Source organism: Bombyx mandarina, chromosome 18 (genome assembly GCF_030267445.1).
Source record: "Bombyx mandarina strain Sakado chromosome 18, ASM3026744v2".
NCBI lineage: Eukaryota > Metazoa > Arthropoda > Insecta > Lepidoptera > Bombycidae > Bombyx > Bombyx mandarina.
Window position 1 is genome coordinate 2,682,326 of NC_143224.1, and position 15,464 is coordinate 2,697,789.

At 40.2% G+C, this 15,464-nt stretch overlaps 1 protein-coding gene across 1 annotated transcript in view; it reads left to right on the forward strand.

Annotated features, from left to right (window-relative positions):
• The window catches only part of LOC114244352 (uncharacterized), a 24,658-nt gene continuing 9,194 nt past the window's right edge, over positions 1 to 15,464 (forward strand). The window contains exon 1 of the mRNA XM_028176132.2: positions 1 to 146. Within this exon, the coding sequence (XP_028031933.2) occupies positions 118 to 146 (29 nt within the window). The 5' untranslated portion in view covers positions 1 to 117. The remainder of the gene's footprint in view (positions 147 to 15,464) is intronic.

Here is a 15,464-nt window from a genome sequence, read left to right on the forward strand (position 1 = left end):
CTCTATATACATAATAGCATTTGAGAAAACTAAACACCGTGCCGTCACTATGTGCATGGCTCAGTGAACGCGCAAACGTGAAGTGTGGCAGTCGCGAGTTCAATTCTAATCGTAAACATGTCGGCAACACTTCAAAGTAGTCTAAAGTAAGGAAATTCATTATTAGTGATGATTGCATGTGTAATGAGGATGTGGTTGTAAAATGTCACTTGTTCGTAAGCTGAGGAAATTCGAAAACAAATTATGTCGCTACGTTGCAACGTCCGTCGATTATAGTACCTACTTAATGTCAAGAGGGCCGTGAGCATGCGTTTAGTTAGAGCAATATAAATCGGTGTATTTATAGATAATATGTTCACGTTCAAAAGTGTTTTAATGCATTTTATAATAGGCTTACGATGTCTTTGATTTCTTACGACTGTTTTCGTGATGCAAGTCATTTTAATTACCTATTCGGCCACTCATGGAGGAATGGGAATACGACCTTTTACTGTCTCATTTACTACAGCATTTCATTAGTCCAAATGTAATATTTATCCTCTGTAAATAAGGTACGAGAGATTACTATAAGTCCGCATGGGTAAATGCTATCGCTCTGCCTATTTCTGCCGCGATGCTTTCATAGTGATACTTCAAGTATCCGGAACGCATGCTGCTTCGCGGCAGAAATAGGTAAAATCATAGTACCTGTCGGTGAGGGCTTGCAATACTCCATTGGACCAGTTAATGCCGATGGACGATTTCAGTAAGTTGTTCTATTTATTTAAATTTATGAACGAGAGTATAACAGTAGATTTCATACCACCTAGAGTGGTGCAGAGAGTGCTGTGATGGGTGGGTGTATTGGTCCATCGAAAAATAATAATATAAATGCTAATTTAAAACACATAGAGCATAAATACATACGTGTACACATAATACACAACGCCGTAAATATGATTATTATAATATCATAAAATAATTTACACATCTATTATAATATCATAAAATAATTTACATATACATTATACATACGCATTTTTATATAAACCATATATAATATTCTATTTTTATTGCTTACACGTATGCACGGGCTCACGGCCCTCCTGGTAATAAGTGGTTGCTAGAGCCCATACACATCAACAACGTCAATCCGCTGCCAACTTTAAGACATAAGTTCTAAGTCTCAGTTTTACAGTAAAACGGCTGCCCCACCCTTCAAACCGAAACGCATAGTAATGCGTTTGCAACAGGAATAGTGGTGGCTACCCGAGAGAACAACAATATGCTATAATAATATTATACTCATTAAACGTTGAACCTCAAAGCCGAAATTCTCCGATGAACCTCAAAGTCGCCATTAACGGCACCCTGGTGAAGAGTTGTGCTGTTCCTCTGGTACCAATAGCACAGGGTATCCTAAATTGTTCCCCGATGACCGTGTGCGATTTATTCCCAGTTATTATTATTGTCCGGTCTCAGAGATAATGGACTGGAACCAAGGCATATTTAGAATAAAATTAGAATAATTATCCTAAGACCGATATCGTTAGTAAGGCAAATAAACAACATAATTATTTACATTTTAATGTCAAATCAACGTCCCCTCGAAACTACAAAGAGTCCGTCCGATCACGGTCTGTCAGAAAATCATTCTTTCAGCGGCCGGACAATAATTTTTACTGGTAGTAGGACCTCTTGTGAGTCCGCACGGGTAGGTACCACCACCCCGCCTATTTCTGCCGTGAAGCAGTAATGCGTTTCAGTTTGAAGGTGGAGCAGCCGTTGTAGCAATACTGAGACCTTAAAACTTATATCTCAAGGTGGGCGGCGCATTTACGTTGTAGATGTCTATGGGCTCCAGTAACCACTTAACACCAGGCGGGCTGTGAGCTCGTCCACAAATTTAAGCAATAAAAACAAAATTTTTTGGAACAATTATTTTCTCCGAACTCCTTTATCTGTTGTAACAAAGTAAACAAGAGAAACGGAAAACATTTCGTATTCCTAATATTATGTAAACGGTTTATGACATTGACAATGTCGTTTTGTTCATGATTCACGGAAGATGTATCGCTTTGCCCGTTATATTATTTAAACAAGCGGCCATTGAGCGAACAGTTACCGAAGAGCTTGTGTTTCGTTTTACGATAACATTAAAAATCTCTGTCGATAAATAATTTTGTGATGCTATGTAATTTTGTCGCGTTTAGATTTAAACATCTTGATTAACTATAATACTTAAAAAATAGCTCAGCGGCAGTTGAGAATTCAACATACGCCGATAAAACTGAATCGAATGTAATTTTTTTTTAGTATTTATTTATTTGCGGTCTTGACGAGCAGGAGTTTTGAAATTTTATCCTACTATTTTTGTCAAGATTTGATTTTGTTAAGATTAATACATATTTAATAGTTCTATTACTGTTTTACGCTATCCCTTAGTCGTCCCGGGGGGTGAGTTTTGCTGAGTCGGCCCGTCTTGCTACCGCTGGGGCGGTGCATGTCGTGGGAAAACAGGAGATTGGGCCTCGACGTGGCGCTCAGTAAATCCGAGGCCATGTGGTTCCACGGGCCCCGGAGAGTGCCACCTGTCGATGCCCATATCGTGGTTGGAGGCGTCTGTATCGGGGTTGGGGTGCAGTTGAAGTACCTCGGCCTCATTCTGGACAGTCGTTGGACCTTCCGTGCTCACTTTCAAAATCTGGTCCCTCGTTTGTTGGGGGTGACCGGCGCGTTAAGCCGGCTGCTTCCCAACGTCGGAGGGCCTGACCAGGTGACGCGCCGTCTCTATACAGGGGTGGTGCGATCAATGGCCTTATACGGGGCGCCAGTGTGGAGCCAGTCCCTGGCCGTGGGGGTGGCGAAGCTGCTGCAACGGCCGCAATGCACCATCGCGGTCAGGGTCATCCGCGGCTATCGCACCATCTCCTTCGAGGCGGCATGTGTATTGGCTGGGACGCCACCTTGGGTCCTGGGGGCGAAGGCGCTCGCTGCTGACTATCAGTGGCGGGCTGACCTTCGTGCCCGGGGCGTGGCACGTCCCAGCCCCAGTGTGGTCAGAGCGCGGGAGGCAATCTCGGCGGTCCGTGCTGGAGTCATGGTCCAGACGGCTGGCCGATCCTTCGGCTGGTCGTAGGACCGTCGAGGCGATTCGTCCGGTTCTTGTGAATTGGGTGAATCGTGACAGAGGACGCCTCACTTTCCGGCTCACGCAAGTGCTCACTGGGCATGGTTGCTTCGGTGAGTTCCTGCACCGGATCGGAGCCGAGCCGACGGCAGAGTGCCACCATTGTGATTGCGACTTGGACACGGCGGAGCACACGCTCGTCGTCTGCCCCGAATGGGAGAGGTGGCACCGTGTCCTCGTCGCAAAAATAGGAAACGACTTGTCGTTGCCGAGTGTTGTGGCATCGATGCTCAGTGATGACGAGTCGTGGAAGGCGATGCTCGACTTCTGCGAGTGCACCATCTCGCAGAAGGAGGTGGCGGGGCGCATGAGAGACACACAGGCCCGCCGCCGTCGAACGGGGGCCAGGGAAGCGGATTTCGCCCAAGCCCTGGCCTTCTAAGTGTTTCGGGTCTCCCTCGCATGTCTGTCTGGGGACCAGCGAAGGGGACCTAGGAAGACGACGTGAAAGCTGCTCTGCACGCGTTTTACGCAAGAGCATCCGGGTGATGGAAGGCCGGCTATCCTCAACCCACGCTGGTTCTGACCCAGTGGGGTATTCCGTAGGATAGATCATTCTAACCGGCGCCATCTAGGCGGGCTTCGGATAGCCTGTCGACCGAGAGGGCTGGTGTTCGTGGCGCCGACGACCGCCGGTCCGGCGTCCCGAGGGCGAGGGTGATGGGAGAAATGTGCTCCGCACTTAACGCTTCACTTTCCCCCTTTGCCTTTTCATGAGTTCTGTCTCATGCGATGTTTGGATGCTGGTTGTTGAGCGACAGGAGGTTTTAGTCGGTTCAACTCCGACATGCCCCGCCCTCCATCCCCAGTGGAGGGCGGAAGTCCGGTGATGTCCTCAAGACAAAAAAAAATTAAAAAAATCCTTGGTCGTACAGTTGACAATGCGCCTCATCTGCCTAAAACTTTGGGGAAATTTAGCACGTCGCGCCGGCATTTTATTGTGAAAGACAATTCTGTTACTTATTGATTAACAACTAGACCGACCCTTCTCCCTCCTGGTGCAAAATGCTTAGATGTTATCGTTTATAAATACTGTGTTTACAAGCGCGCCTATTATTATGTATTTGCAATTTGCGAGTAGTACATATTTTAATTAAATAGTATTATATATAATAGTAACTCGTATAATTTTAAAAACTATTCTGACCGTTGTCACCGATGTAGATTTTACTCAATTTTAGAGCAGATATTTCAAAGCTTGTTACCAAAAAGTGTCTATTAATCAATTACGATACGGGCCATACAAAATAAAGTATCTATTTAGAACCAGATATCTAAATAAGTAATTTAAGAATATGCTTCAATTGAAACAAAGCATCGCATGCGGGCTAATTTGCTGTGCCAGTCATCAATAACTAATTTATTGGTGCAGGAATTTATATTTTCTTTTGCTATCGCTTTTAATTCAAGACTGGGCAGATTGTTTTTCAAACGGCAGGCATGCTTTAGCCGACTGCATACAAGAAGCATTAGTGTGTTTTGGGGCGCCCTTTTTGTACATTTTTTTTATATTATAAACTAGCTGACCCGGCAGGCTTCGTAGTGCCTCAATCGATAAATAAAAGACCTAAACTTTTGTGTAAAATAAACTTAAAACAAACAAAAGGAATACGTCCGACGGACACATCAAAAGTAAAACAAAATTGTTATTCTTCTTTAATTCCAACCATTTTCAAAAATATTAAATAATATTTATCTCAAATCAAATCAAATCAAATCAAAAAATTTTTATTCAACATAAATGAAAGTACATACTTGTTGAACGTCAAAAGAACTACCGCCAATTCACAAGAACTAGCCTCCGTCCTGAGAAGAATTGGCAAGAAACTCAGCGGGCATGTCTTTTTTTTTTTTTTCAAATATGAATTTTTTACAGTGATTATTATAATGTAACAATTACTACGATATTGAAATGCCCGGAGCGAGCAACTCATTCCCACTTTGTGCAATCTTCTAGATAATCATTGACTTTATAGTAAGCTTTATTGCACAGATGTTCTTTAAAAGTTTTCTTAAACCTATGTATATGTAGGTTCTGAACATCTTGTGGGATTTTGTTGTACAGGCGCACAGACAAACGCCCGAATGAGTTTCGTATCTTATGTTACCTACTCATCGGCACAACAAGCTTGTGTTTGTTCCTAGTATTTCTATTATGTATGTCCGACTTTTTAGGAAACTCCTCAATATGTTTACGAGCATACATCAAATTTTCAAAAATGTACTGGGATGGCATAGTGAGAACTTTAATTTCTTTAAATTTCTCCCTCAGGGATTCCCTTGAGTGCATGTTATAAATAGCACGTATAGCTCTTTTCTGCAGAATAAATATCATTTCTACATCGGCCGCATTGCCCCATAGCAAAATGCCATAGGACATGACACTGTGGAAGTAACTAAAGTAAACTAAACGAGCCGTGTCCGCGTTTGTTAACATTCTAATTTTTTTACTGCGTATGCTGCAGAGCTGAGCTTACTCGCCAATTTATGAATATGAGGTCCCCATTGCAGTTTGGAGTCCACTGTTATACCAAGAAATACGATTGACTCAACAAGCTCCAATGATTCCTCAGAAACAATTACATCACTATCCACTTGTCTCCCATTTAAAGATGGTTTAATACATTTTAAAGTAAATTTAATACATTTAGTTTTCTTACTATTCAATAATAGGTTATTGATACGGAACCAATGAACCACACACGAAATCGCATCATTCACTTCGTCATAGATAGTCCGTCAGAGATTCGTCAGAGATAGTCCAAAGCATTTGACTGTGTTGAACATGAAACATTGGTGAGGAAACTACATCACTATGGTATTAGGGATGGTGCATTGGAACTTATTACTTCCTATTTATCAGGAAGGATACAAACAGTAGATGTGAAAGGTAATAGATCTTCAGGCACCTTGTTGAAAATGGGTGTACCTCAGGGTTCCATTTTGGGTCCTTTTTTATTTCTAATATATATAAACGATTTACCTAGTTTTATTGAGTCCCGACACGAGGTCGTATTATTCGCAGATGATACATCTTTATTATTTAAAATTAAACGACAATTATAAGTCTATGACGAAGTGAATGATGCGATTTCGTGTGTGGTTCATTGGTTCCGTATCAATAACCTATTATTGAATAGTAAGAAAACTAAATGTATTAAATTTACTTTAAAATGTATTAAACCATCTTTAAATGGGAGACAAGTGGATAGTGATGTAATTGTTTCTGAGGAATCATTGGAGCTTGTTGAGTCAATCGTATTTCTTGGTATAACAGTGGACTCCAAACTGCAATGGGGACCTCATATTCATAAATTGGCGAGTAAGCTCAGCTCTGCAGCATACGCAGTAAAAAAAATTAGAATGTTAACAAACGCGGACACGGCTCGTTTAGTTTACTTTAGTTACTTCCACAGTGTCATGTCCTATGGCATTTTGCTATGGGGCAATGCGGCCGATGTAGAAATGATATTTATTCTGCAGAAAAGAGCTATACGTGCTATTTATAACATGCACTCAAGGGAATCCCTGAGGGAGAAATTTAAAGAAATTAAATTCTCACTATGCCATCCCAGTACATTTTTGAAAATTTGATGTATGTTCGTAAACATATTGAGGAGTTTCCTAAAAAGTCGGACATACATAATAGAAATACTAGGAACAAACACAAGCTTGTTGTGCCGATGAGTAGGTAACATAAGATACGAAACTCATTCGGGCGTTTGTCTGTGCGCCTGTACAACAAAATCCCACAAAATGTTCAGAACCTACATATACATAGGTTTAAGAAAACTATTAAAGAACATCTGTGCAATAAAGCTTACTATAAAGTCAATGATTATCTAGAAGATTGCACAAAGTGGGAATGAGTTGCTCGCTCCGGGCATTTCAATATCGTAGTAATTGTTACGTTATAATACTCATTGTAAAAAATTCATATTTAAAAAAAAAATCTAATATTAAAAAATAAATAAATAATAATTTCATATTTGAAAAAAAAAAAAAAAAGACATGCCCGCTGAATTTCTTGCCAATTCTTCTCAGGACGGAGGCTAGTTCTTGTGAATTGGCGGTAGTTCTTTTGACGTTCAACAAGTATGTACTTTCATTTATGTTGAATAAAAATTTTTTGATTTTCAACAAGGTGCCTGAAGATCTATTACCTTTCACATCTACTGTTTGTATCCTTCCTGATAAATAGGAAGTAATAAGTTCCAATGCACCATCCCTAATACCATAGTGATGTAGTTTCCTCACCAATGTTTCATGTTCAACACAGTCAAATGCTTTGGACAAGTCACAGAAAATTCCAAGACAATCATGCGATTCCTCCCAAGATTTAAAAATATTTTTGACTAGATAAGCACCTGCATCGAATCGAAATCGGTCGAATATTTATCTACCTTTTAAACCTTCTCTGGACTTCCACAAATAATTTAAGACCAAAATTAGCCAAGTCGGTCCAGCCGTTCTCGAGTTTTAGCGAGACTAACGAAGAGCAATTCGTTTTTATATATATATAGATAGATATAAATGTTAAAATACCTTTAAAATAACAAATTGTTCAAATTACATTATGGATTCGTTAGTGTAATTCTCACAGCGATATTTCCTCAGCGATAAATTAAGTATCATTATTAATTAGATTAGAATCTTTATTTTGCTGCTATAATGACTGACCTAATCTTCAAATTAGCCCGAAAAATGCTGGATAGGTAGTCTGTGGTCAGAGCACAGATATTTCACTACTCAAATTAGAATTTTTCCTACCTATTCGCTGGTAGCTTATGAGGCTATTCCAGTTACGTCCCGACGGGTAGATGAGCTCACGGGGCTCAACCTGAGAGAATTTACTAACACTAGCCCTAGCAAGAGTAGTGCTTCGCAGAATCTACCTTGCCTCTACAGTCCTCAATCCTGAGGGTCGTGGCCTCATGAGGCTTTCTTGGGAAAATACACATGCTGGGTTCCCGCGTCCTTCCATGGCAGTGCTTTTGGAAGAGATTTAGCTCTTCAAGGTCGCTGAAGCCTTATTTGGGTCCGGCTAATTAACCGCAGAATCTACCACCGGTCGGAATCGCGACCCACTGAGAAAATCCGGCGAGAAACTCAGTAGGCTGCGTCTATGGGTTAGTTCGCGCGTCGAACTCTTCGTCGTAAATTTGTATCTTTATTGCCACCAAGAGCATGTCTTATGGTACGTGCCCACCGGTTACGACAGAGGCTAAGCCAAGCCAGTGCCAAGACCTAAGAACTTTTGAAACATATCAAGAGAGATTTTTAAACAGTGATGCAGAGAAACTAATTGTACAGACCGATGTTACGTGGCAAATAATATCACTGACGTACAGTAGACTAGGAGCAGCTGTTACGTGCAATGGCTATGAGCTTCCTCTCTGGTCTTTGACGCAGTGGTAAAAGATGTCTGGTGTATTTTATTGAGGCACACGATTTATTTTTTATTGCTTAGATGGTTGGACAAGCTCACACCTGGTGTTAAGTGGTTACTGGAGCCCATAGACATTTATAACGTAAATGCGCCACCCACCTTGAAATATAAGTTCTAAGGTCTCAGTATAGTTTCAACGGCTGCCCCACCCTTCAAACCGAATCGCATCACTGCAGAATTAGGCAGGGCGTTGGTACCTACCCGTGCGGACTCACAAGAGGTCCTACCAGCAGTACGAATACGATACATTCTAAGAAATGCTACTGACTAAGGTGGAATAGAACGTGGAGCCAGTGGTCTACACCGCACGTGAAGACGCACTGTCACTACCAAAATTAATATCTTCATTGGGCGCTCATTTAATCACGTTTACGTTTTCCTTTCATCAGAACGCGTGTTATATTCGCTCGGGCATCAAAATAGTTGTTTTATGCCCTTACGAGTATAGCATGTACATTTACGAGGTAAATATGACCCGCTACGTCGTCGCGTCGCGTCAAAGACTTGGGAGTATTAAGCGACATTCTAATGTCTAAGGTCTCAGTATAGTTACTACGGCTGCCCCACCCTTCAAAGCGAATCGCATCACTGCAGAATTAGGCAGGGTGGTGGTACCTACCCCTGCGGACTCACAAGAGGTCCTACCACCAGTAATTACGCAAATTATAATTTTGTGGGTTTGATTTTTATTACACTATGTTATTCCTTCACCGTGGAAGTAAATCGTGAACATTTCTTAAGTACGTATTTCATTAGAAAAATTGGTACCCGCCTGCGGGATTCGAACACCGGTGCATCGCTTGATACAAATGCACCGGACGTCTTATCCTTTAGACCACGACGACTTCAAATCGTTGTTGGCCCGCTTGTTTAACTATGCCATTAACGAAAGAATAACGCGTGATATGTCTAATCCGTATACATGTGTTTGCTGGTTTCTTGCGTGAAAAATAACATAACAAAAAACAACTTTACTATATACCTATGATGTATGCAGATTTTAAGCATGTTCCTTCGGTTTTTTTTTTTCATATATCAAAGTACTTAATTAAGTAATTTATTATTTATTATCTAATATATTTATTTATTAAATATCTAAATTAAATTTAAAATTTGATTAAAGTATTTCTTAAATATTCTCATTTCATCGTGAACACATAATCCGGGAGTGCTTCGTGAAGAAGAATGTACTAGATTCGACTAGTATAGATACAACATTAATTTTAATAGTATTGCCAAATCTCATAATACTTCTTGTAAATTCACGAAATATCTAATTTATTTCATAATCTAAAAGGAACGAAAGAGTTCGTGTTTGTTCACGTGTCACGACCTCAACAGCTGTTCTCGTAGTAAACAGAGCGTTAAAGACACCGTTACCAGTAAACTTTTAACAAGAACGACTAAATAAAAAACAAATAAGATGATATTTCTTGTTACCAATGTCGTAGGCAGTGTTGGTTTGGCTGAGTAGACGTAGATTTTATTGGAATAGATAGGCAGTTCAGATAGGTTTTAATCAACCGTGTATTTCATTACAGACCACCTCTTTAAAACTACTCGTCGTTATGTAGGAAAAAAAAGTCACATAAGTCTACGACGCGAGACATAGATACGAGAGGGAAATCACATTTGTAAAGCCACTTTCGCTGTTCGCTTTGTGAATGGTTCTAGTTAGTTGAGTCACGTCATCTCGGATCCTCCCGATCCACTAACGGTGCTTTTAGGTGCCCCAAGCACCGGTCATCGTTCTCGTCGAACCTGTCGCTTACGACGAAGGGCTCGGCGAGTAAATTAACCCACAGACACAGCCCACTTAGTTTCTCGTCGCATCTTCTCAGTGAGAGCGTTTCCGATCCGATGGTAGATTCTGCGAAGCACGGCTCTTGCTAGGGTTCGTGTTAGCAACAACGTCAGGATTGAGCCCCGCGAGCTCACCTACTCACCTGATATAGTCTCTCAAGACCGTCAGCTTAGCTAGGAAAAAAAATTGACGTACAAATCTGGAGCCTTTACTGGTCTTAAGCGATTTTCAGAGTATACACAACCTGACGTTTATAGCTCAGACTGACGTTCTTACATTGATCACCTAGTTTCATAATGATATTAATATATTTTTTATTTGGAAAACATTGAGAAGTAACGTTAATTTAAAAAGTCACTTCTAGGTGGATTGTATTATTTCATTCGTATATTAATTAGGAAAGTGGTTTTTCCGGCGTCGTTTATTCTCAGATCAACACCTTCATACGAATCGTTTCTAATCGAACAAATCTACATAACGATCTAATCTATCGATCTAATCTATCGATCATAATCTATATAACAATTTCTGGTGGTAGGATATCTTGTGAGCCCCACGGGTGGGTACCACCACCCTGCCTATTTCTAGCGTGAAGTAGTAATGCGTTTCAGTTTGAAGGGTGGGGCAGTCGTTGTTCTGTAAAAACTGAGACTTAAAACTCATATCTCAGGACGAGCGGTAGCTTTGACGTGGTTGATGTCTATAGGATTGGATGACTACTTAGCACGAGGTCCGCTGTGAGCTCGTCCACCCATATCAGCAATTAAATGACAGACGTTTTATGTGTCCTTAAAAACGATAACTTTAAAATAATTTGCTTGTGTAACTCATGCATTTACGGGCGTAAACAACAATTAAAACATCGGAGCCACTCAAGTAACACTATTTACTGGTGGTAGGACCTCTTGTGAGTCCGCACACCCGTGAAGTAGTAATGCGTTTCGGTTTGAAGGCTGGGGCAGCGTAGTAACTTTACTGAGACCTTAGAACTTATATCTCAAGGTGGGTGGCGCATTTACGTTATAAATGTCCATGGGCTCCAGTAACCACTTAACAACAGGTGTGAGCTTGTCCACCCATTTAAGCAATAAAAAAAAAAGTTCTTAAGTTATAATTTAACAAAAATTATCAAGAATATAATGACTTGGACGGTCGGCTAGCGCGTGCATGGCCGGCTATTGTATTCATATTTTATTTCACAATAATGTTAGTTTTATAATGTGTATCTTCATACGACACCATTTCAGGTCAGCGTTGTGTTTATTTCGTAATGTACACACAAGACTTATGTCGGCTTCGGAGTAATTGTAATTTTATAACATTTTTCAATGTCGTCTGATTGTTTAATCGACTTATCTTTTTGCAGCCTCCTTTGTGTTATCTGATAATGAAATAGGAATAAATCTGTTAAATCGTGGACGTAATTTTGGAGGAGCGTAATAAATAGCCACAATTTGCTTTCTAGAGTCTATTTAATGGTTGATAAGCCTGGTGCAGTCGTGTCCATCCAGTTATATGAATGTAGCACCGTTGCAAATGTTATATTCTGTGACGACTGTCGTAAATATCAAACAGTTAAGCTTTGATTATATACAGGTGTATATAAAAAAAACAGTTAAGCCCACTTGATGTTAAGTAGTTACTGGAGCCCATAGGCATCCACAACGTAAATGCGCCACCCACCTTGAGATATAAGTTCTAAGGTCTCTCAAGTATAGTTACAACGGCTGCCCCACCCTTCAAACCGAAACGCATTACTGCTTCACGGCAGAAATAGGCAGGGCGGTGGTACCTACCCGCGCGGACTCACAAGAGGTCCTGCCACCAGTAAACATAGGATTACATTTTTTTAGGCCTTCCTTTTTTAACAATATTGTGATATTATTAATAACACAAATTTACGATGAAGAAGGAAACATTTGAAATAAAAAATCTGGTGGTACGTTCTGGAAATCTTCGGACTTATTTTTATAATTTAAATACCACATATACTCTATCTACACTTGTGTTTGTCTGTAAATATACAAGAATAGATTATAATACTGTAGTCAGATGACAACAATTCTCCACTGTAATAAAAACAGCAGACTTGTCTGTATCTGTCAATATACTCTTATTACAAAAATGTTATTATATTATAAACCCGCTCAGATTCCGTAACCCTACACGATTCTTTATTACGTCGGCTCTTTCAAAATGAAGGTGTGTAGGTTATAAAAGCTTATTATATCTTAGATTTTTAAGAAAATTTTGTTCCTAATCAAATTGTATTCACATTATGCCTGTCGATAAAACCCGACAACAACAGAACTCAACACCAGAAGTCGTCGTGGCCTAAAGGATAAGACGTCCGGTGCATTTTTTTATTATTTTTTTATTGCCTTTGTAGGCAGACGAGCACACGGCCCACCTGATGGTGAGTGGTTACCGTCGCCCATGGACTTCAGCAATGCCGAGGGCAGAGCCAAGCCGCTGCCTACCGCATTCGTATCGAACATTGCACCGTTGTTCGAATCCCAGGCTGGTACCAATTTTTCTAATGAAATACGTACTCAACAAATGTTCACGATTGACTTCCACGGTGAAGGAATGACATCGTGAAATAAAAATCAAACCCGCAAAATTATAATTTGCGTAATTACTGGTGGTAGGACCTCTTGTGAGTCCGTGCGGGTAGGTGCCACCGCCCTGCCTATTTCTGCCGTGAAGCAGTAATGCGTTTCGGTTTGAAGGGTGGGGCAGCCGTTGTAACTATACTTGAGACCTTAGAGCTTTTATTTCAAGGTAGGTGGCGCATGTGGATGTCTATGGGCTCCAATAACCACTTAACACCAAGTGGGCTGTGAGCTCGTCCACCCATCTAAGCAATAAAAAAATAAAAAACCTCTTTATTTTTGTATATTGAAAGAGTTTATGGCAAAATGACGAATCTAGATTTACTTTTTTATTTTATTTTAATGTCCTTATATATATTATTTGACCCGACCAGCTTCAATCCACAAACTGTGCCGCGTATTAAACCATATTATAATTTAACACCTAACATAAGTGTATTACTTTTGTGAGGTATTAAATTTTTCCTTTGATTTTATAGTAAAATTTGTACTTAAAAGTTTTATATTGTACTCAATACCGTCTTTACCATAAGGGCACACGGGGCCCGTGCCCAGGGCCCCCATTCTCAGGGGGCCCCGAAAGACCGACAATTTCTCTCACACGTTTATTCTCAAAACATTTTTGTCGGGCACATTACACTTTTTTCACAAATCAGTAATCAGACGGTATATCAACAGAAATCCCGAAAGAAACCGTTATCGAAATCGTAACCAAAAAACCAGCAGCATTCTAATATCATTAATGACATATTATATTCTATTTGATTACCTATAATAAATGGTCATACTCAGTAAAAAAATGTTATTATAATTCGCTTTTTTTACTTTCCAAAAGGGCCTCAAATTCTTGTGTGCCCAAGGGCCCCATCCTAGTTTAAAACGTCCCTGATTGTACTGTAAAATTGACACTGTACAACAACACTCTTGTACTTTAGTGTTGAAAACGTAGAAATTATCGCAGCTAAAACAAAGGAGAACGGTCTTTTGAAGAAACAATTTATAATTGTTGCATTATGAATACGTGTATTTCAACATCCAGTTTCTTCAAATCGTTCGTTATTGTACAGCACGCAATATCCATATTTAAGTAACTTACTATTTCTACTAACACACACGAGCATATCTATACATTAGGGCCTGTGTAGTTTGTTTATCTTTTTTTTTATTGCTTACGTCGGTGGGCGAGCTCACGGTTAATGCTAAGTGGTTACCGGAGCCCATAGACATCTACAACATAAATTCCGCCACCCACCTTGAGATATAAGTTCCATGGTCTAGTAAGATGGCTGCCCCACCCTTCAAACCGAAACGCATTACTGCTTCACGACAGAAATAGGCACGGCGGTGGTACCTACCCGTGCGGACTCACAGGACGTGCTACCACCTATCACATATTAGTTTACCCTAATTAAGGTGGTAAATGTTTTCTGGAAAATATAGTTTTAAAATAATATATTAGTTTTTTTCTCGATTTTCTCGAATTCTAGGCAATATTAAAACTACTTTTACGATTTGATTCACGTGTTTTTTGTTTTTTAATCGACATTATATTAAATTGATCCCGACGTTTAGGATACTTCACAAATTTCGTGGTCACGGTCGGAATAAAGTCAAAAAAATTTTTTTTTTTCGTAAAAAAAATTTTAATAAGTCCGTTATTCTATACCTATTTTTTGTACAGCCCCTATCGTGTATAGAACGAAATCTCGGATTAACGTATTATCAAAAGATCCGGGCCTAATGCACATGCTATCGCCTGTCTGGGGCTGGTCAAACCACTGGATACCCTAGCCCAAATTTGACCAATGCTTCGACCAATGCTTTCTTCTACAACCCGCCACAATAACGATTTAAATTACTAGCTCCTACTAAAAAAACAGAAAAAGCCTATTCATTAATAATGAGTTCACAATAACTAGTATGGAGTTTTTTTTTTTTATTGCTTAGATGGGTGGATTTAGTATTGTACTGATAAATACAATTCACGTTTATTGTACTATCATTCGAAGCGCGGCCTTCGGATTTGCCGGGCTGCAATTACAAGATTGATGGTTGCATTTCAAGGTTGACCAGAGCGCGTTTGCAGTTTCAGTAACAACCTATACTTATGCTTTCAGTGCTTAGCATTACAAGCGAGTTTACTATTGCTTTGAATACCTACCTATAATTTTAATATTTAAACTCATAGACATCAATAACGTAACTGCTAACACCCGCCCTGTGACATGAGAGAAGGGGCCTTGTACCCCCTTGCGGGGGCACGGAGCGGGCCTCGGGAAAATCCCTCTGCCCGGGCTGAATCTCCCTGCCTAATGAGGCAGGGGTGATGCGCTGCAGGATGTTGTAAGGTAGGCTTGAGGTGGTGATGCGTGGGACTCTCTCTCCTTCTTCTTTTTCTTCTCTTCTCTTCTTTCTTCAGTCTTGGTT